At 32.3% G+C, this 23,209-nt stretch overlaps 1 protein-coding gene and 1 non-coding gene across 2 annotated transcripts in view; both read left to right on the forward strand.

Annotated features, from left to right (window-relative positions):
* LOC126776788 (glutaredoxin domain-containing cysteine-rich protein CG31559-like) overlaps positions 1-6,080 on the forward strand; it is a 95,485-nt gene extending 89,405 nt beyond the window's left edge. Inside the window, exon 5 of the mRNA XM_050499550.1 lies at positions 3,593-6,080. Coding sequence (XP_050355507.1) covers positions 3,593-3,769 — 177 coding nt within the window. The 3' untranslated portion in view covers positions 3,770-6,080. The remainder of the gene's footprint in view (positions 1-3,592) is intronic.
* A 12,950-nt stretch (positions 6,081-19,030) lies between these two features.
* Trnal-aag (transfer RNA leucine (anticodon AAG)) lies at positions 19,031-19,112 on the forward strand. The gene has a single exon. It is a non-coding gene; the product is annotated as a tRNA-Leu (tRNA).
* The last annotated feature ends 4,097 nt before the right edge of the window (positions 19,113-23,209 follow it).

A 23,209-nucleotide genomic window follows, 5' to 3' on the forward strand; every position in this document is an offset into this window, starting at 1 on the left:
CATTGATTTACATATTAATAAGCGTTTGAATAAATGACAAAACTTATGGGTTGTTGCTCAAATTTTATTATTTTTATATATACTCCTTTTATCGCAACATTGATATAGAAATTGAAAAGTACTTATTATAAAGTACATATTATATTTTTCATTGTACTCGTTTGTACAATAAAACGGCTTTCTATTCATTATATTCTATTCTATTCTATTTTATCTCTTTAGTTAAAACACTCTTGTGTTATCTATTGAGACCTCTTATCATTTGATTTTGAACTGTTATAAATCATGGAATTACTTATGAAAGTTTTTTAGCGGGTGATTATTTAAACATGTGTCTTCTTATTGGCCGATATGGCCCAGTGGTAAGAACGCGTGAAACTTAACCGATGAACGTGGGTTCGAACCCGGACAAGAACCACTGAATTTTCATGTGCTTCATTTGTGATTATAATTCATCTCAGTGCTTGACGGTGAAGGAAAACATCATCAAAAAGGAAAACATAAGCTCTAAACCTTCTCAAAAAGAAAGAGGAGACCTTAGCCCAGCAGTGAGACTTTCACAGGCTGTTACTGTCTTCTTCTTTCGACTGTCAAAAGAAAGAAAGAACGAGAACACTGTTTAACTAAACAGTCGCTAAGCAAAACAAGTAAGCCCGCAATAATATAAAATATTAGCGAAACCGGCAAACGTGGACAATGTCTGTGTAGATTTATTCTATAGCAATAGTCGCTCACCATCTTCATGATCAGTTGGTGTCAGCGACACTAGCGGCAAGTTACAACAAAGTGATTACTTTAAAAACTTTTCCATTAAATAATACATATATGTTCCAACTTCCACGGTGATCTGTCAAACGGTATCGAAGTACATTAATCTCAAAAAGAAATGGAAACGTTCATTTATATACATTATAACTTAGCAACATAAAATTGCTTAAAGTACGTTTGTTTTTAAATTAAATTACCAATAATAAATAAAAAATATATTTTTCTGGCTCTTATAATTGATCGATTCATCACTCTAAGAGGCGATGTTAACAAGGCGTGGTGAGTGTGACGCAAGATGTGTAAATTCTTCTCAGTTTCATCAGCATACTTGCAAAATATTTAGCTTGAGAAATTCAATGCAAGTAAATGTTTTTAAGCCGGTAATTGAATTTTGAGTGCTTGTTTTTATAACCAAAAATAAAACCTTTTATGCTTTATAATTCTGAAAAGTATTTACTTAATTATTGCTAAATATTTTACAAGCAATTTATTACAAATCAGGTTCAGATTATTACTTAAACAATCAAAACTACAATTTTCAATTAATTAATTTTCTTATAACAAAAGGCGTCAATCTGTAATTAGAACAATCAATCATTTGACAATGTAAAACAGCTCTATAATAGAAAATCGAGTTGACATTTTAGTGTTACAACATTAGGGTAATATTGCCAAGATTCTACTGGTCAATCTACGTATAAAAACCCATCATTATGCTGTTTATTTTTAAAAAATATACAATATCTATTTGCAAGGATTTCTTAATATAAAAAAAAATTGAAAACGTAGGCCAAATGTGACCAAATAAAAAACAAAGATCAAAGACGCAATGTCGCAAAAGTCGATTGCGGTAGAAAACGCTGACAAATTATGTTGATTATTGGAAATTAGTCATTATTTATATTGCGAATCACTACCAGAGACTATCAAAGAGGTCGAGAGGCTCTAACTGCGATGAACACATTTGTTCACACTGGAATACCACAACACTAAGCATTGTCATAATAAATGACGGTAAGGATCCATTTTCTATTTCCTTACCCGGTGTTTGCGGGATGTTATAAAGTCTACCTATACATAATAAATAAAAGTAGTACCTTTATTTAATATTGGGCTGTAACGCAAATATATTTATATTTAAATCCGTTTATTAGATCTGCTATAATCTGAGTCTGGTAGAGTTTAACGCTTATACGCGTTAAGCAAGAAACAATTTTTCATTTTTATAATATATTCATAGATATAATTACATAAATTTTTTGTTAAGCATTTACGGCCAGACTGATAAACGTTGCTCAGCGGGTAATTATTTAAGCAATGCAGTCTTCTTCTTTTGAATGACAAATGAATAACGTCAGAAAGAGCGAAATCAGAGTTTATAAGAAAGGCGGTTATACTTTGTGTTTCTTTTTCTTTTAAGTCAAGCTTTGTTTAATAAAAGCAATAAAAATAATAATAATACTTCCTACTCGCGATAAAATACTGGTGATGATGTATTCGAAATGAAACAATATATTCAAAAACTGTTGCAAAGAAATCTCTCAGAAACACACGTCAACCTTTTGAACATTTATAAAAGAGAACTGTAGTTTTCAACTCTTGTTCTCACTGTAGTTGAATGAAACAAACTTTTGTAATTCAAACTGTATTAAGTTTTCGTATAGTAAGAGTTATAGCATAAGAAACTGCCTTTTAGTCTAGTAGCTAGCTTGTACAACTGAACCTAAGGGTTTTGTAGACAATTCCGGGTCACTCCAAAAAAATCTTGGCGTGTATTAATTAAAGCAAGTAAAGCTGTTCGTTCTGTGCCAGATGATTCATAATCGCCTCTCATTCCGCTATAATCGTTGCCCATTTTTTGTTATTTTTTTATTCCTTTTCTAAAGAAACTTGAAGAATATATTTAATTAACATCTCTACTCAAATTAACCATAATTATAATAAGTTTTTTTCCTTATATTTAAGAGGCGGGGTTTCGAGCCTGAGGCACCAGTTCTTCTAATCTTATATCCTTTTCTGTTTCTCTAACAATATATCATGATGATCGGTTGATTAGTTTAGATGTGAAAGCGTAACAAAGAAATAAATAAACTTACGTTCACATTCAAAATATTAGTTAGGATTATTCTAGAGTCAGATTGTGAAATTATTCATACTAAATTTGTTATTTCGAACAAGGCACTTACGTACTTAAGTTATAAATTTTGTGCGGCCTGTTATGTTTCACAGGCGCGCTGTAACTAACTATAATTAAAATAATATGTGTACCTAATACTAAAGGTATTATATATTATACGCTAGCTGTGTCCCCGGTTTCATTCACATATAACTTGAAGAAATAACTAAGATCAGACTTGTAATACGTTATGCTGTTTGTAAGATTAGCGCACAAACGCACAGACAAACAGACAAAAAATCTAACAATCATTGTTTTGGGTTCTATCGCGTTGATAAAGACCTCGATAATAGTTTTACTCAAATATCTTCTTGTACATACAGCGATCAGTTACATTTTTATTATATGTATAGAATAGATTATAATAAAATCTTGACGCGTGTAATTTTGTTAGAAGTTCTCTTGAATTTTCGCTGTGCTGTGTCTATACTAATATTATAAATACGCGAAGTAACTCCGTCTGTCAGTTACGCTTTCATACCTGTTCACGCCAATTTTGATAAAATTTGGTATGAAGCAAGCTTGAATCCCAAGAAACGACATACTTTTTGTTTTCTCACACCTACCTCTTTCCACGTGGCACGTGAGCGAATCCACAGGAGAAAACTGATTTCAAATAAATACTCATTTCTATAAATTTCTTTTCAGAGTCCAGATGCGTGCAACACTTGTCAAATCTGCGGTGGTTTCCGTCTTCTACCGTGTCGGATCTGCAATGGATCCAAGAAGAGCCTACACAGGAACCATTTCACAGCTGAATTCGTCGCTCTCAAATGCATGAACTGCGATGAAGTTGGTCTCGTCAGATGCGAAGCCTGCTCCTGATCGTTCTGATAAATTTCAAGAAATTCTCACATTAAATAATTATTCAATCATGGATTTGGGTTGAAGTTTCGCTATGTATTAGAGATGTTAATTATTTACAAGCAATTAACTCGAATAGCTTTTCAGCGTATAACCCATTTAGTATAGAAACAGTTTATTTTGCTTACGAATAGTTCAAATGTCAACGAGGCGTCACTTCGAAGTGGCCATAAGCTTATTGTTTACGCGCCAGACAGCGTGATAACGGATAGTAGAATGAGCGAAGATGATAATAATGTTTGAATAAAAAGAAATACGTAAATTTGTCAATTCTACTATCCGTCAACAAAACGAATCATTTTATTCAATACAGTAACCTGACTTAACATATGGCCAAAACTATTTTTTGGCACCATTTTTTTAAAATTGTTTGTATATATGTTATTCAATACATACCTTAAACCATTCCTGTAATAATAATTTGTAGTTATCAGTTTAAAAATTGTTTTCTCTTTTGTGGGTCGAAAACAACTTTGGGCAGATAGTGTAGTGTGACAAGGGTTAAAATTACAGTTGTTTGTTATTATGATATTGGAGTAGAATTTATAATGCCTCTTCCAATTTTTTTATCATTGGAAGTATTTTTGAATACTATAATATGGTTAATTGTTTTTTAATAAAAATAAACAATACATGCTTGAAATTGCATGCAAAACGCATGCTTATATAGTTAATATTCTATTGAGCGATTTTTGTAAGTAAAGTTTATTAATTAGATTAAGGTTTTAGTTAGATTAAGAGAACAGCATCTGCCTTGCTAGCATGAAAACAAAATTAATTTGATATTTATAAATATTTCATTTTGAAAACGAACTCGATGATTTTTAGTTGAAAATGTTTACTTTGTATTTTGTAAGGTTTAATTATATTTTATTGAGTTCATAAAAAAAAAGTAACAGCATGTGTGTGTCCCTCTGCCAGGTTACAGCTTCCTCTCTATTTCAGAAGTTTAGGAGCCCGTTCCATCAAACTGCTTAAATAAGGGCTGTTGGATATATGGCAGATTTTCATCCGAAAATACAGATACGCTATATCGAGATTGAACTCGAAATCTTCGTATAAAATTAACTTGTTCTAACCACTGGGCCATCTCGGCCCAATTAATCAATCCGGACAAATAAAATTAAGAATGGGTTAGAAAAATTTTCATAGAGCTTTGTTTTTATCAAGCAATATTTCAATTATTTATATGTATTAAAGCCTTTGTATACAAACAGTTTTATAATTAGTGAATAAAGCTTTTAACTTAGTCATTAAGTTGACTATAGCTATTTCATTTGATGTCATACAAAGGTGCTTAAATATTTAGTTATTTTAATGCTCAAACTATACGGGGATAAAACAAGTCTGGACGTAACTTAAAAATGTTTAATAATTATAATTAAGTTAAAAGCATAATTTTTATTGAGACTTCGTAAAAGTAGTATGCCATAAATTAGATGCAATAACGTATACTTATATGCAAATAAATGCTTAATATAGGTGCTTTTAAATATAATTAACCTTATAATATAAATCATAGTTTAGTGAAAACTAATGGCATAACAGTCAACTCTATAAAGTTGCTGGTCTGTGCTACTAGATGGCGTTGATAACATAACTGTTAGTAATGTCGATTTTTAGACTTTCATTTACGAGCTTGGAATGCAATTTTTATTCCAAAAATTATGAATATAATATGTTTTAACTGATATATTTCGCGGTCTTGGTCATGTATGAGAATTATTATGTACTAGGATTCTCCCTAGATTCATCAAGGCTTCCGGTTCTCCGTCTTCTGCATCCTGTCTGATCCCGCCACTTATACTGGATGTATTCTCTAGGTTACCCTTTGAATAAGTGTGGATTTAATATAAGTTAATTTACCATAAATTTATACATGTGAAATACGAATAGTGTCATTATTATAAAATATACTATCCATGTATAAAGTTTTTCTCGAGTTAATTACATCACATATATCTTAATTAAATCGATATTGAATTCTTCCTTACTTTGAAAGTTTTAACCTGTTTTATAGTTTAAAATAGAGTTTAAAAAATCAAGTAAAATTTATATCGTATAGTATGTGATGGCTTACAAGGAAATGTGATAAATAAATGAAAAATTGTAAGCAATTAGAAATAATGTGAATAAAATTACTTAGAATATATATAGATATAACCTTTAAAAAATATGTAGGTAAAAAAAACATTGGCGTTTCATTTTTTGATTAGATTGTAACGTTTTTTAAATATCTTATCGAAGTTACTGTTTCTGGTGTAAACATTATTATAAGCATTCTGTATTAGTATAGGGCATTTTGTAAATAACATTTTTTATCGAATTATAATGTCACAAAATATTTGATATTTTATTTTAAAAATTAAACCTTTAAATCAATTGGGCCACTTTCAGTATTAATTAAGAATGGATATCTGAAACTTTTGAGATATATTTAAAACAAAAACAAAGTAAAATTGTAATAACTTCAATACAATTGCTGTTTTAGTATGCATTATAATTTTTCAAACTATCAGAGGTATTATAATGAATACAAATTGCATGCATACATAAAAACACAAAACAAAGTAGCGCCTGTTGCTCCTATACGGGAAATCAATGTCACAACACATACAAACCTCGCCTGTTGCATGCTGTATACACACTACGCCATAAACACGCACAGCACACATCTAAAGTTAACGTCGAGTTTAATGTTCGCGCAAACGGAACTCAATGCACACTACTTCATTTCAGGGTCTGGTTCACGCACACTAGTCCGTAAGGGATTGAAGCTGCAGCTAGGTCGTGACTGACGTCACGACACGCAAGGTCAATATCACTAGTATGTCCTCTTCTAACGTGTAGTATTACTCAACTGTCTCTTTCTAACTGGCTCGCCATCCCGTCTGGGCCAGGGATTGCAAGTTTTACTTTGTGTGCGTGATTTTACACGTGAGTGGATCGTTGTTTGTCTTTATACGTAGACGAAATATGAAGACTTCCTATTAGACTTTTCCATCCGCCGTCGATATTTTTCGCGAACTGTTTCTTATTGACTCATCTTTCAAAGCATTTCAAACGTAATTACAAAGATATTAGAGGGTAATTTAAATTAATATCTTCAATGATTAGCAGTGTAAGTCTTGCACAGACGTCAGTATAATGATGATGAATGATGAAATGATTGTAAAAATGTAATGGACTTTTCTTGTATCTGTGAGCTTGGCTTTCATTAAATGTTATTTAGTCGGTTGTTGCTATATTTCTATTAACTTTGTTTTGAAATAGCTCATAAAAAGTAGTTAACATTTTTAGCGTACTTTGTTTGCATATTTATTATAGGCTATTTCTACCGATGGTAGGTCTTTGTGCACACCCATATGTGTAGGTACTACCCCACTTTAGTTATCAATAATTTATACTGTCAAATATCAATACTTTGTAATGCTGTTCCGGTTGAAAGCTTGAGTGAGCCTGTGAATTTAATTACAAGAAAAAGGGACTTACCGTACGTGGGACATTGTAAGAGGTGGTTTTAAGCTCAGGCAGTGCCGATGCCCATGGGCAGAGATAAAAAATAACTATTGTCCCATTTGGTTATCTATGATCTTAATATGTATAAATTAAAAAAAATTAATATAGACCAACATATTAAAGCCCTGTGTAACTATGGTAGGGGTCAGTATTGTCTTTGCTTTTATAATATCATGAAACAGTTTTTTTTTAATTTATGGAGGGTGTCTGGAGTGCCTCCTGTACGTTTAGGTTTTATGTTGTTCTTTTAAATCGAGTTTTTTAAACTCGTTAACGTTTAATTTTCTTTTTTTTATAGAATAGGAAGGTGGACGAGCATATGGGCCACCTGATGGTATGTGGTCACCAAACGCCCTTAGACATTGGCATTGTAAGAAATGTCAACCATCGCTTATAGCCAATGCGCCACCAACCTTGGGAACTAAGATTTTATGTCCCATATTTTATTTATTGTGTCCAACATTACAATAGAGTTATATATATCGTGTACACGTGTTTCTGGCGCTCCAAGCCGGATTTACAAGAAGATGGACTAATTGGGAGATTCAGAAGCAGAAGAAAATAAGATTTTGTTATCAGTTTAGTGCTTTTAGTAAAATGTTTCGGCCATAGTTCTCAAATATATACCAGCTTGACAATAACAAGTTTTCACAACCATATCTACTCAAACTGTACCTATATTTGTCCACACACTACTTTGAGGCCATACTAAAATGGAAGATCAAAGATTAAAAAAAAAGTGAGACAATATATTTTCTTACGCTTGAACTAGTCGATCATGTTATTTTAGAAAATATGTAATTACACACAACTATCTGCTCATCAACGTTCAGAAATAAAAATACTCCTAGTAGGATCACGGAGTGAACAATAACTCTTGAACAACAATTTGAACAATAACTCTTAATAAAAAAATTAAGGTATCTAAATACGTGTTAGATATGCAAACTACATGCAAATGGTATCAACACAAGAGTGAGTAAACGACATTAGAGTAAATATGCTAGTAGTCACACTGAAGGACAACCTACCAACATCAACATGCAATTCAGTCAAGGATATAGAATTAACTTTTCATCAACGGACGGAATTAAAGCCTAAAATATAAGTAAAGGATTATAAGACGTAATAAATAATTTATTCACGACCAAAGTAAAATTCAATATTCATCATCATCATATCAGCCGAAAGACGTCCACTGCTAGACAAAGGCCTCCCCCAAGGATTTCCACGTTGGCCGATCTTGCGCTGCCCGCATCCAACGGCTTCCCGCGACTCATTCTAAGTCGTCGGTCCACCTTGTAGGGGTTCGTGGTCGCCACTCGAGAACCTTTCTGCCCCAGCGGCCGTCGGTTCTGCGAGCAATGTGCCCAGCCCACTGCCACTTCAATTTAGCAATTCTTCGAGCTATGTCGGTTACTTTGGTTCGCCTACGCATTTCATCATTTCTGATTCGATCTCGTAGAGAAACTCTGAGCATAGCCCTCTCCATTGCCCTTTGAGTAACCTTGAGTCTTCTTATGAGGCCTCTTGTGAGCGACCACGTCTCTGATCCAATATTCAATATTACACTATTTAAACTCTTTTTTAAAATTTAACGCTGATTCATTTATTAATTAAATTCCCTGGTAAATCCGTTATTTGTTCACCCAAGTTATCTATGAATAACTATAAGGTTCTATGGCAACTGTTAATGAATTTTCGAAAATGTCAAATAATCCACACAATTTAGATAAAAATAAGGCTCAACTTCGGAATGAAAGATATTAAGCTAATAGTTGTCAACATCTTAATCCAACTTTTATAATAAATACAAATATCATTTAAGGCAAGATGTTTATGAAGAACTGATTTTTGGGGCCTTTGACCTTGAATATCTTAAGATGTGGTTCAAGATTTTATAAGACTTTTGAGACAACTTTGAAAAATACCAACCCAAAGGTTTATTCAAATTTAAAGCAGATTATCTTTTATTCCTAATATTGTAATAATAACATAAGCAAATAAAATGAATTAACTGTAACCTTTTTCTAGTAACATGTGCTCAATGGAAAAAATATTGTACTACTTTTGGAATCACTAAATTGGTCACTAGTTGGCGTAAGAACGGCTGCGATATAGACCCTATCTGTTAGTATTTTATTAAAACGGCTTAACGGAATCCTGATGATAGGTTTACGGCTTAATTCCCTTTCCAGAAATTGCTTAATATTTTAGAAGACAAATGCGAGCAAGTCGGCCCTTGGCTCTAGGCTTTAGAAAAACGCCTACGAAATCCTAATTATAAAAAATACTATGAATTGATTTTATACAAGAAATTATTGTTCTAGGAATTTTTATGCATATTTATATGCATATATATTTACGTACACCACATTAGTTTTGACCACATCACGGTGATTTTAGAGAATACGCAACTACAAACAAATTACGCTTTGTGTTTCAAACATAGTCCAGTTTGCTAATGGATCAACAGTTGTTAATTTTTTAAAAGAGTTTTCAAGTTTATAAATAAATTCGTATGTTTTATATGACGTAACTTTTAACTCTGATTGAAAAAACTCTAGCTATGTACATAATATAATATAACAATTTCTACTGTGATATTCGTCTTATTTAACTGCCTCGTTGGTTTAGTGGCTTGATGTAAGGCCGCAGACCCGGAGGTCTTGGATTCAATTTCCAGGTCGGACCAATAAAAATTTATTGGATTTTTCTATCAGAAAATTCTCCGTAGCAGCCCGGAGTCTGGAAGTTGCAAGTGTGTACACTCCCGTGGCTCAGTAAGCGCGTAAAGCCGTTGGTCCCGCGCCTCAACTTTTTTTTAGTCATGTTGGATTGCCGTACCATCGGATTATGAGAGTTAGGGAATAGAGAGTACACCTGTGTTTGCGCACACACTTGTGCAATATAATATCTCCTGCGTAGTTGGCTAATCTGTCTTGAGATTCGCCGCCGTGGCCGAAATCGGTCTGGAGGACATTATAATGTTATTCGTCTTGTTTTTTATATATATGATATATATATAACATGCAATCAGAATTAATTTGACTTAAATTAAGTCGGCAAGAGTCATTTTCTGATTTAATAAATTTACGATTTACAACAATAGCAACAATTTTGCAACAAATTACATTGCAGCACAGCAGCTTCATTAGTAGCAGAGAAAAACAATAGAAATAATTTTTAGATAGCGGAACAACGAATTTGCAGAGTTATATTATAATTTATTCAATCAAGCAATATCCAATATTATTTATTATACTTATATATTATTTTTAACAAAACTAATTTTGGGGGTTTGTTTATGGAGGCTGGAATAAAGACTTATGTACTATGTCATATTCACTTAAATTAAAAAATTACCTCATGGTGGAATTCCGGACAGATCAACACCTTCTTACCTCAGTTTACTTTCTAGTTCACCTAATTGTCTGTACCTGAAACAGCCGAACTTCGCCATGTTTTTGATAGCCGTATAACCCGATATCTGCAGTTTAAGGAATACATGTCAGAGATACAGACCAGATGGAAATAGTATCAACATAAAGGCCTATTTCGAAAATGCGTCCATTTTACAGCGATTAATGGGTGAACGGTAGCTTCTGGAAACCTGCCTGTTTTGTTATATAGGCACGCATTTTAACTTATTTTTAGTTCTTATTTTTAATATATTAATGTTATGCCAAGTTGAATATATATATTCTTTTATATATAAATTTATTTATCCTTTTATCTTTGAAGTGGTAAGGTGGTATTACACCATTTAATAATAAAAATTTTTATCAAAAATGATTTGGTAGTCAACAAAATTTAATTTCTCAGATATACATGTACAGAAATGATTTATGGACTTTTTATATTTAAAGTGATGAAAACAAGGATAGTCAGAAAATAATAGTTATATAGTATAACGAAGCTGTGTACATATTGACTATATATTAAGAAGATTAATCATAATATATATTTTCTAATTTTTTCTTTTAATATCAGTATATATTGTGGGTCTGTTTGCATCACATAAAATCAACGATGATTAATGAATTTCAACATACTTTCATCCTAAGTTAACATTAAGTTTATTTTTAATCCCGGAAAATGAAACGGTTTCAAGGAATATTTATTATCATTATATTGTGGAATATTTATCAAATCCTTTGAAAAGCCCTCAAAGAGAACTGACATCTCTTCTTGGAAATTCATACAAAAAAAAAGTTGAATACAGGAACAATAATAATCCCAAAGGTGTGAAATAAATCACAGTTCACCAACACATTTTGTAAAGAATTTTAATGTAGTATTTTTTTTTAAAATAACTCTTATGAATTTTAAAATAGAGTTTAAATTTCCCAATCAGTCAGGCCATATATTTTCTACTAACTTTTGTATGTTATTGGTTTTTTTTTATATAAAGACACGAATACAACAGAGAATTACTTGTATATCAAACAAGATAGTTTATTTTACTTGTTTATCTAAAACGTACACACGCAAAAGTATAAGCTGTAAGTTAAACAACGGACTTCTAATTTTTTACGGTAAGCGGTTAAACGATATTTAATAATTTTGAGAATTAGCTTACTATATTTTTCGGATATTTTCGTGGTAGACGCGTTCCAAACTTCCTAAAAATGTGCAACAAAAAGTTACAATTGTACGACAGCGTTTCGCATGCAGTAGTTGTAATAACGCATCTCACGAAGAACTTCGTATAATAAACCGACGACAGTGACGTCGCGGCGGGAAAACTGGTGAAAAGGGCACAAATGGCGACTACCAAGGATATTCTGAACTATAACCTTAGAATTTACCTCTATTCTGGACTATAAAATTAAAACGATCCATAATAGAGACGACATAACAAAAACGTTGGTGGTGAAGCTGCCTAAAAATGGTAAAACATAATATGCCATATATAGGCAGATAAAATACCAAACTATAAAGGAATGAGTTCCAAAACTTTTCCTCGAAAAGGTAGAGGAGGCTTTAGCCCAGTAGTGGGACATTCACAGGCTGTTACTGTAAGTGATAGAAAAATACAAAAAAGACACGGACAACACGCCTGTTGAGACTACAAGATAACACAATAAAAAATCTATAATAAATTAATTGATAATTTACTTTAATCCTTTCTCCGTTCTTTTCACGATATTAGAAGTATTTGTATAAATAAAAGATTACAGATATCAGAACGGCCAGAGAAACCTCAAATACTAAGCTACTGGTGGTAGGGCTTTGTAAAAGCTCTGGGTAGGTAACACCCACTCATCAGATATTCTACCGCAAAACAGCAGTACTTGTTATTGTTCTGTTCCGGTTTGAAGGGTAAGTGAGCCAGTGTAATTACAGGCACAAGGGACATAAAATCTTAGTTCCCAAGGTTGGTGGCGCATTGGCTATGTAAGCGATGGTTGACATTTCTTACAATGCCAATGTCTAAGGCCGTTTGGTGACCACTTACCATCAGGTGGCCCATATGCTCGTCCGCCTTCCTATTATATAAAAAAAAATTGTCACACTTTCCATCGTAATTAACTGAATCTCTCTAATTAGATGATTTTTAGACAAAAAAACCTTTAATTTTAATTTTTTATTTTCCAGTCATTTTCTCAGTCATTTGTTGTATACTGTTTATGTTCTCTGGTCTAAATTAGCTACTTTTTTTATTTATCGCTTAAACCCAGATAGTGTCGTGCTTAATGCTATGCATATAAGTAATGTTATTGTTTATAATACTATGCGTCTTTTAAGAGTAACAGTTATTTCCGTCTAGACAACCATAAAACATAGACAATATTTTGTTTTGCTATCTGTAATTTTGCAAACCCATGATTTTTTATACTTGATTTATGAGAGCGATTAACCTTCTAAAGATCCCTTCTTTGATTATACAAGCCCTTAGCCTCTTTAGAATGTTTCTTGGTACTGCCTATGTATTTCAACAAACAGTACATAATAAAACTATTGATATAAATATAAAATTATTGATATACACTATGTTTTCTGGTCTAACAAAATTAAAATTTAAGTTAGTTTTTAGTAATGTTATTTCTTTTATGACCAACATAATAATTATTATATTATTATAACTGATAATAATTTGTGTTTCAAGTTATTACTTTTTAGTGGTCTGTTGTAATGTTTCAATAATATACAAAAATTTCAACATTAATGATTTAACCTTCGAATTTTGAAAATTGAGTAAGTATAACACTTTTAACAATTACGCTCTGAACAAAATCATATTACCGATTTATGTCTGTTACATTGTCAAAAGTAAATACGGTTTTATTTGATTTACTGATAATAATCTGTGGGTAGTTGGTATTCATCCGCAGACCCAAGCAATTTCGGCAAATCTTGTTTAAAGGTAACGTTAAATTAGATATATTTTATTGATTCAGGGCGTAGTAAGCGTAAGCGATCCCGCGGCACCCTTGCAAGTTAAATTTGACACTTCCCGGTGTCTGATTGAAGTGTAATTTCACCGATTCGTTGATTTTCGTAAAAATGCAAGATTATCTAAATCCAAAATGGCGGATGCCGCAAAATGTAGTTTTTTTTACTTCCGTGGTCGTTATATAAAACAACCTTATCTAAATAGAATGCAAAGGCGGTCCTTTGCATTATATTCTAGTTTTTTTATGTTATAGGCAGACAAGCAAATGGGACACCTGATGTTAAGTGGTCACCACCGCCCATAGACATTAGCGATGTAAGAAATAATGACCCTTCCTTACATCACCAATGCGCCACCAACCTTGGGAACTGAGATGTTATGTCTCTTGTGTATATAATTACACTGGCTTACTCACCTTTCAAACCGTAACGCAACAACACTAAGTATTGCTGTTTAGCGGCAAAATATCTGATGAATATATTATATAGTAACCTTCCTTTTATTTATTTTTTCATCTACTGTCAAATGTAATACGCTTTTATTCGAATCGAGAAATATATTAACGTCATAGTTATTTTAATTTTATAACACATAGTTTTTTTTTTAAATACTCTAATGCGGGTTGGTAGAATACACATAATTTCAATGAAATTAGACACATGCAGGTTTCCTCACGATGTTTTCCTTCACCGTCAAGCACGAGATGAATTATAATCACAAATTAAGCACATGAAAATTCAGTGGTGCTTGCCCGGGTTTGAACCCACGATCATCGGTTAAGATTCACGCGTTCTAACCACTGGGCCATCTCGGCTCTCGAAATATATACAATGTACATATATCTAAGATGCAGTGAAGTCGTCTAGTTTAATGTGCCACGTAAAGTTTTCTTTCGTTCTAGAATAAGATATAGCGATAAGGATATGTATTGTATTTTATTATTGACTTGTGTTGTGCCGGCATGTCTGGGTAGGAATCTAAGTTATATTAATTGTATTTAAGCAACATTGTCGTTTAAATACAATTAATATAACTTAGAGCACGTAAAACTTTACTGACGGTTGCAGGTTCAAGCCCAGGCATGCACTGAATTTTCATGTGATTAATTTGTGTTTATATTCGTCCCGTTCTCTGCCCATGGAAGGCATTCTGAGGAATACTGTATGTGTCGACAAAAATATATACCACATGTATGTCCACCAAAAGAAAGGCTTTCCAAATAACATCCATGGCCTTCAAAGTGATATCTTGCATATTATATATTATTACATACATTTTTTTTTTCAAATAAAGTAAAAAAAATGACCACCCCGAACCAGAATACGCAACGTGGGCAGGCCCTCTACAAGGTAGACCAACGATATTGTAAAGATCGGAAGCCGTTGGATGCGATTAGCGCAAGACCGGCCATCGTGGAATTCTTGGAGGAGGCCTTTGTCTATCAGTGGACGTCTTCCGGCTCATATGATGATGGAGAAAGTAAAAAGGTATAAATTAAAAAATCAAATGGTAGTAAAGAATTGATTAGACTATGAATGCGATATTCCGTACATTCCACACAATCATGAATAAATTTCAGTTTCAGATAATACACAATTTGCCGAATTTATATCGTCTCGTCGTATTTTATTAGATCAAATGACTCGCACTTGTACTCTATTGTGTTCTGAAAGTGTAAAATAATAAACACACATTTGATACGTGTATTGTGGAATAACGTGCACTTCTTATGAGTTTTGCTATCCCATGAGTTCGATGCCTTGATCTCTATATATATATACGTATATATATACGTATTTTCGTGAACTATAGAGTCGTTGGGGCCAAGTGTGCGCGCTTTTACCTTTGAAGCCTCATTAAGCATTTGAACAGTGGGGTTAAGAAAATAAAAGTATTATTTCGAATAGAGAGTTTATTAGACTTTAATTTGGAATGAAAACAGAATCACCAAGTACACTGGCTTAGAGTCAATCATAGACAAATCATTGACAGTCAGAATTCGTACACTGACCCGTATTACAAGTAAGTGTGCGTACTGCTGGGGTAAGGAGACGCACTAGGGGTAAGTGAATGGATGGTGGATTTAACAAAAAATAAACATAAGTATTTGAACATACCATGGAAGACGACAGCTACGTTTAATTTTAGTCCTTTGCGAAGATATGACTCGCTTATATCAATGGCTGCTGCAGCAGATTGTTTGCTTTTCCCTTGTTCAAGAAGAGTTTTTACTATTGTATTTTATAGCTCCGTAACTGACGCAAATTCAGGTTTTTCCCTTATATCATTTTGAGGCATTATAAAAAACTCTGTAACAATTAAATAAGTAATAGATGTAAATAAAATTATTCAGTTAAATACATAATTAGGTATATACGTATGTTATTAGTACTATATATACACATGTAATTAGTACTTTATCACTTCGAGGGCAAGTGCGTGCACTTACCGGCGCATACTATTCCCCAAAATCCAAAATTCAGAACGATAGCCTCCGAGTCAAGCGCTGAATGTAACCTCAAATTACGCTTACAAATTTCTAAAGAAATATGCCGACAATTAAAAAGTACCTTACCTACTGGTAGCTATAAAGCTTGCGTGCAAGACTGTTTTCCAAAACACAAAAAAGTTACAAATCAAGAAAAATACTTTTTTTCAAATTATTAACCAACGGAGGGTGATGCAGTGCAATGAAATGTATAGCAACTAATTTGCGTTTACAACAACTAAGATTGGCCTAAACAATCACCCTATCCCCCGTGCCCCGATCATGAGATACGGGCAGTGCACATACTTACCCACTGCGCTCGGTTACCCCAAACGACCATATTGACTTAGAGAATTCTTCATAAAAACCTTTAACTTACATTTAACTAATATAAATTAATAATGTAGTGGTAAATCCTTATTAATATTATAAATGAGTTTTTTTTTGTTTATTACGCTTTCACGTCTCAAATACTGTAATCATTAAATTTTGCATTCACATTGTCTGAAGTACATAATCGTACATAGGATACCTAACGCGTTCTTCCCTTATACGCCGGTAAAGTAGTACATAATAATGCTACAGACCTGTCCAACACAATTAGATGTTTCTTTCGATAATATCCATAATCAATAAACTATTTCTATGTTAAAAATTATGTGGATCTTTCGCTTTGTTGCTTCCTGATGGACGGATGGATGGACGATTCAACAAATAACACAATTATAGCGAGTTAAAAATCTGGCATTGTTATTCCCGTTATTAGAAAAGCATAGAACAAATTTAAAGTAATTTTAATTGCCAATATGTGTACGCTTGTACCCATGTGCAATTGACTAGTCTTTGTTGAGATAGGTATGCCCTAAGTTTACCTTCGCCCCCCTGAGGAGAGCTCCGCCGAGCCACGAGCGGAGCAAAGCACGGGAGAGGCCACAAATTCGTTATATCGACACGATCCCGTAGCCTCTCCGATCCGTGCTGAGGACGGCCATCGTAGGGGTTTTAGTGGGTAAAAATCCCATATAACCCAGTTCCACCTCAATGGGACCCGGTACTTTCTGGAGGTTTCCATTGCGAGAAAAAAAAGAAAAAATTGTATGTCCTAAGTTGATCATTAAACATGATCATTATAAGTAAAGGAGTATAAATTTTCAATCGATTCGTAGTAGTATAGTTTAGATGGCTCAGTGGACAGTACATGTGAATTTGAATCAAAGTAAACGGGTTCAACTTAAATTATACCATTTCAAAGAAATTTAATATTTAGACTTTATGCTGACTTTTTAATTACATTCTAACTTTTTGATTTAGTCCATAATTCTCCTCAATGATTTTTGAGTTATTTCCAGTCAATTCATATTCCGTTTAATTATAATAAAAGCATAAAATCGATTATTATTATAATCGATAAACATAGGATCGTGTATGTTTTTTTCGTGTCATCTTCTTCTGGAAGCTTCGTTACTAGTGATGACAAAAGAATCAAATTAATACAAGTTGAATAAAGAGAATAACAATTGCCTCACTGTAGTACCTATTATTTAAAAGAATAATCACCACTTTTTATTCTAAACGTAGAATGAACTGAACAATAATTAATTAAACAAATATCCATTCGTTCAAAAGTTTTAATATAAATATTAAGTAAATATAAAAAAAATATAACGCACAGAAAATCATTACTAATCACTTTGACTTTTTTATACATGATTTAATGCATTTTTCTTTTGATCCATTTTTATTAATTCTAAGTATATTTAAATATTATTATTCAAAATGAATAATTATAAAATGAAAAATGAATACTTCAAGTATTAGATCTTATCATTAATGTTATATTTATATCGAATAAATAATAATTCAATTATTTTTTTTATAATATGTAACAATTTCCACGTTTAATATAAAATTCAAAAATTTTCATACTTAACAAGATACGCATTAAAATGATTTCCAGTAAATTCAAATATTTGTTTCTAATACCAATTAATTTTAGTTATTTTATAAGCGAGTAAGTTATGTTATGCCTTACTATAGTGTAACAATTTGGTTATTATTTATGTACTCTATCACATCTAAATATGCAATATTGCGTTTTGCTGGCAGTCAATTAGAATTATAATTTAAATTTCGAATAAAATTCAATGTGTGTTATTTTTATAAAATTTATTTATTTATTTGGATATCCAACAGTTGTATATAACACACATTCAAATCACTTTTTAGATTAACTTAAAACTAACTATGCACAACCAATTACAGGAGAACACACCATTCACAAACACAATTACAAAATATACAAAGCAAAAATAAAATAAAAATATTTAAATAAATAACAAAACCAATACAGAAACAAAAGGTAAGTAACTAATAATTTTTTAAACAAATTAACAGTTTACACTAAAAGAAACATCACATTTTTTCATGAACGATGAGAGCCAATCACAACCAATATTACTATCTTTTTTACACAATATTCGATATTCGCGATATTCGCGAAATTGACCTATTTAATTTTCTTTCGTAGGTAAATGCAGACTCGGTCGATATTCAAAATGCTATTGTATTATTAAATGCATGATTGCATAATATGTTGCTTTTGTTTTGCCTTACTTTACTTAAATAATTAAATATTGATATTTTTAGTGTTATTATTATGTCATTAATTAATCTTATTTAAAATAAATGTTACAATAAAATATCAATTAACATTCTTAAGACAATTGTAATTATTAATACTGATTAAATACATAAATATTTTAAGACATAATAATATAAAAGTAATCAGTCAACATTTTCGTAAAAGTAGATATAGGGTAGCGTGGCCGAGCGGTCTAAGGCGCTGGTTTAAGGCACCAGTCTCTTCGGAGGCGTGGGTTCGAATCCCACCGCTGCCAATACTTTTTTGTCGATATTATTCTATTAAATACATTTAACGTATTAAAAATAATTATTATATGTATTTACTAAGCATTATATTGCAAAAATTATTTTAAAAAAAATATCTTAAATAGCTCTTAATAAATATTAATCTTTCACGCTCATAAAAAAAAGGAAAAATCTATCGAGCGAAGTCGAAGCATTAACAAATAATAAACCACCCTTTAAACTAGCAACGGGAATTAAGACTCCTTGTCTTGTACCTAAATATAATTAATTCAGACTAAATATTATACTCGTAAGCGTTTTACCCAGGCGGACTTACAAAACGCAATGCCGCTAAAACTATCCTTATGATATCAATATTTTAAGCAATATAAAAGTACTAATAAATACCTAACTCTGTATGACAACGGCCCAATATTGTTCCAGCTAATTGGTTCCAATAATTGGAAGGTAAAACAATAATTTAATTGCCATCAAGTTGTACCACGTGAGAATATTACGAGCGGTGAGTTAGACAAGCCACACAACGATGAAATTGGATTTCGCACAGAGTAGCTGGTGTACAGACACTTATTTTTTTATATTTTAAATTCACGATAGTATATTAACAGCTAAGTAAAAGTGATTAAAATAACCATGTTATGAGTATTGTTTTTAATTACATTAATAATAATAATAATGTCCTCTAGACCGATTTCAGCCACGGCGGCCAATGACAAAGAGATTAACCAACTGTGCAGGAAATATTATAGTGCGTAAACACAGGTGCACTCTCTATTCCCTAAGTCTCGTAATCCGATCGGACGGCAATCCGACACTACCGGAAAGAGTTCAGGCGCAGGACCAACGGCTTTACGTGCTTTCCGAGGTACTGGAGTATACACACTTCCAACTTGGATACTCCGGGCTGCTATTGAGAATTTTCTGATAGAAAAACCCAATAACTTTTTATTGGTCCGACCTGGAAATTGAACTCAGGACCTCCGAGTCTGCAACCTTACATATAGCCAACAATATATACTAGGCCAACGAGGCAGTCAATTACAGTAAATGTGTAATGTGTGTAGTTATTGCAGTTTGAGTCAGTACCTATTGTTTTTTTTTTAGAATTAATTAACACACTTTTTTCCCTGAAACTGTAGCTTATCTGGACTGTCCCCTCTTTTCACCACCTACGCTATCACGACTCATTTGACATCTGAAATAGCTCCACATACTTTGTTATAAATAAACTGAACCTTATTTCCTACTGATAAAGTCGATATTCCTGTATCGGACTGCACAACAATTTGCTCAGACACGTGGTCACTACCATGTTTATTTTCTAAATGGAATTTTACACCTTTATTGCTATGAAGCTAAAGTCCAAAATAGTTCGTCGTATAGTTCATTTTACGTTGGTTTGTTGGCGATTTCCCTCATTTCGCTATTGAATGCTGATGACATTATCAGTCAATGTAAATTTCACTGGCGCGCGTGACTATCACGTGGTTTAAATGTAGTCAAACTATTGAATGTAGTCGAATCAATTCGAATTTTGAATTGTAAATATCGCCGTATTTGCTTAAAGACATATCTGTCTATGGTTTAATTGAATAATATATAAAAAAATAGAACTGTTGTTTGAAATACAATTAGGCAACTAGAAACAGTTTTTATTGTAAAATATTTGATTGTGATAAATACTGATGTGATAATGAAAATAATATTACGACGCAATAATCAATTTTATTTTCGGAAGGTACATAGTTATTCTACAGCTAAACAAGACTGACTACCTTTAAATTTATGTGAAATAACAATATTGTGATATACGTGTATTAGAGCCATACAGTCGAAGATATATGCTGAATATAAGGGGATAACATCATTCTATAAAAAGTTATAGTTTACCTTACCAGAAACAATAACAATATAATTTATAATCTATGTAATAAAAGCAAAGAACCCTATACTGTAACAAATTTCCTTTGAAACAGTGTATTCGTAAAATTATTTAGTTCAATAGATAAACTTTATACTGTTGGTGAAGTTTCTCAATATTCTACGGGTTTATGTGAGGAACTGATATTCACCCAGGTTGTTCTACATTAATTTTTCATCATAGATTAGGGGTTGGAGTAAGTTAACTAGAATCTGGCAAAACGGGAAAGTGTCGAATACCACCAAGACCGTGCGAGTTTGGTATTCTCAATATTTTTGTATCTTACACTATGCCATTTGGACAAATATATTAAAAGTTACGACGATGACAATGTGATTGCGAGCCGAACGCGGACAGACACGTGAGGGCAGACGTCGTTAATCGTTGTGTCCGTTTTGCGATATTCAAGGCCCGATTTATTAAAGATGCACGATAGCTGTATGTCATGTAAAAGATACGATAAGCTATAACCGAGATAGCCTAGTGGTTGGAACGCGTGAATCTTAACCGATAATCGTGGGTTCAAACCCGGGCAAGCACCACTGATTGTCATATGTTTAATTAGTGCTTATAATTCATCTCGTACTTGACGGCGAAGGAAAACATCGTAAGGAAACCTGCATGTGTCTAATTTCATTGAAATTATGCCACATGTGTATTATACCAACCCGCATTGGAGCAGCGTGGTGGAATAAGCTCCAAACCTTCTCCTCAAAAGGGAGAGGAGGCGTTAGCCCAGCAGTGGGACATTAACAGGCTGTTACTGTACTGTATGTAAACGATAGGTATTGGAAGGTTTTTTTGTGGTTAGTTACAATTACAACAAGTTGTACCACAAAAAAACCTTGTGTTATACTGCAAAACCGTTACTTAGTAAGTTCAGTTAAAATATTAAATTGTTAAATATTAAACTTAAATTTATTAACTATTAATTAATAATATTATTATCTATACATAAAATAAATCTGTAACTGATCGATGAGTAAAACTAATACCGGGGGCCGTTATCAACGCAATAGAACCCAAAACAATGATTGTTAGAATTTTTGTCTGTTTGCCTGTTTTTCTGTTGTGCACGCTAATCTTATCTTATCTTAAAGCGGCTTAACGAATTAGAGTGTGGTTTTCACTCATGTGTTGTGGTTAACTTCACTTAAAATTTAGTGTTTGTTTTATTTTAGTCGGTTCATAAATAATAAAGTTATGTCAATTTAAATAATCACGTTGAACATTTATTCGATAAAATTGCTATAAAATAAATGTTCAATAGAATTGGCTGAAACTTTAGCTACCTATAAATGATAGTCTGTAAAATGATGATGATTGAAAGTTCACAGGAACAAAACGAAGTTAAAAATATGGACAGTTTCAGAAATTTAGAATTTTCCAAGGTAAGTTGAACTCCAATCTATATGATCAATCACATTAAATAGGGTTCAGCTTATGCTGGTATTCGTCGGTTAACTCGCCTCTGACTCTCCATGTATAGATGAACATACTCATACATACATGCATAGGAGATTCAATGCTAATTTATTTTGCTTATGAAAGTTGAATTATTTGACTTTTTCCAATAGAAATTAGCAGAGATGGCTGCTATTGTTTTTATTCAAGAGATCAAAGCATATTAAAAATCAAAGGATATTTTTACAGAATATAAATATTGCGTATTATATATTCATTAATTTAGGTTGTTTATCGTGTTTCTTTCACAAAGGACTTTTAGGTCAAGGCTTCTAACAAAATATATTTATAAATTGTGTATTTTACTGTTATTTCGACTTTTGCAAGACCCTCTCAGCCGTTTTTTTTATTAATGTTTATTATTTATAAATTATTAGCGGTTACTCTGCGGCTCGTCGTATTAGCTAATGTACCTGTACTTGTTGACGTAAGACATACATTAAGATTCGATATATTAGTAACAGACAGTATCTTTATCTATGAGCGTCGGTAGCAACATGCTATGATAGGCCTTCCTTCCAGACAAAAATTAAAAGTTGTTAAGCAAGAATATAAGGAATTCTTGCTTAACAACAAAACGTGTTGGTTGATGGATTGATGGATTTAAGAGATGCATTAAGTGCAGATATTTATTTTAAAATGAGATACAATGAGAGACATAAGTCAACATTTTCAACAACAATAGCTCGCGAGATATTAAAAAAAAACACAATTACGTAG

This window comes from Nymphalis io, chromosome 21, assembly GCF_905147045.1.
Source record: "Nymphalis io chromosome 21, ilAglIoxx1.1, whole genome shotgun sequence".
Classification (NCBI taxonomy): domain Eukaryota; kingdom Metazoa; phylum Arthropoda; class Insecta; order Lepidoptera; family Nymphalidae; genus Nymphalis; species Nymphalis io.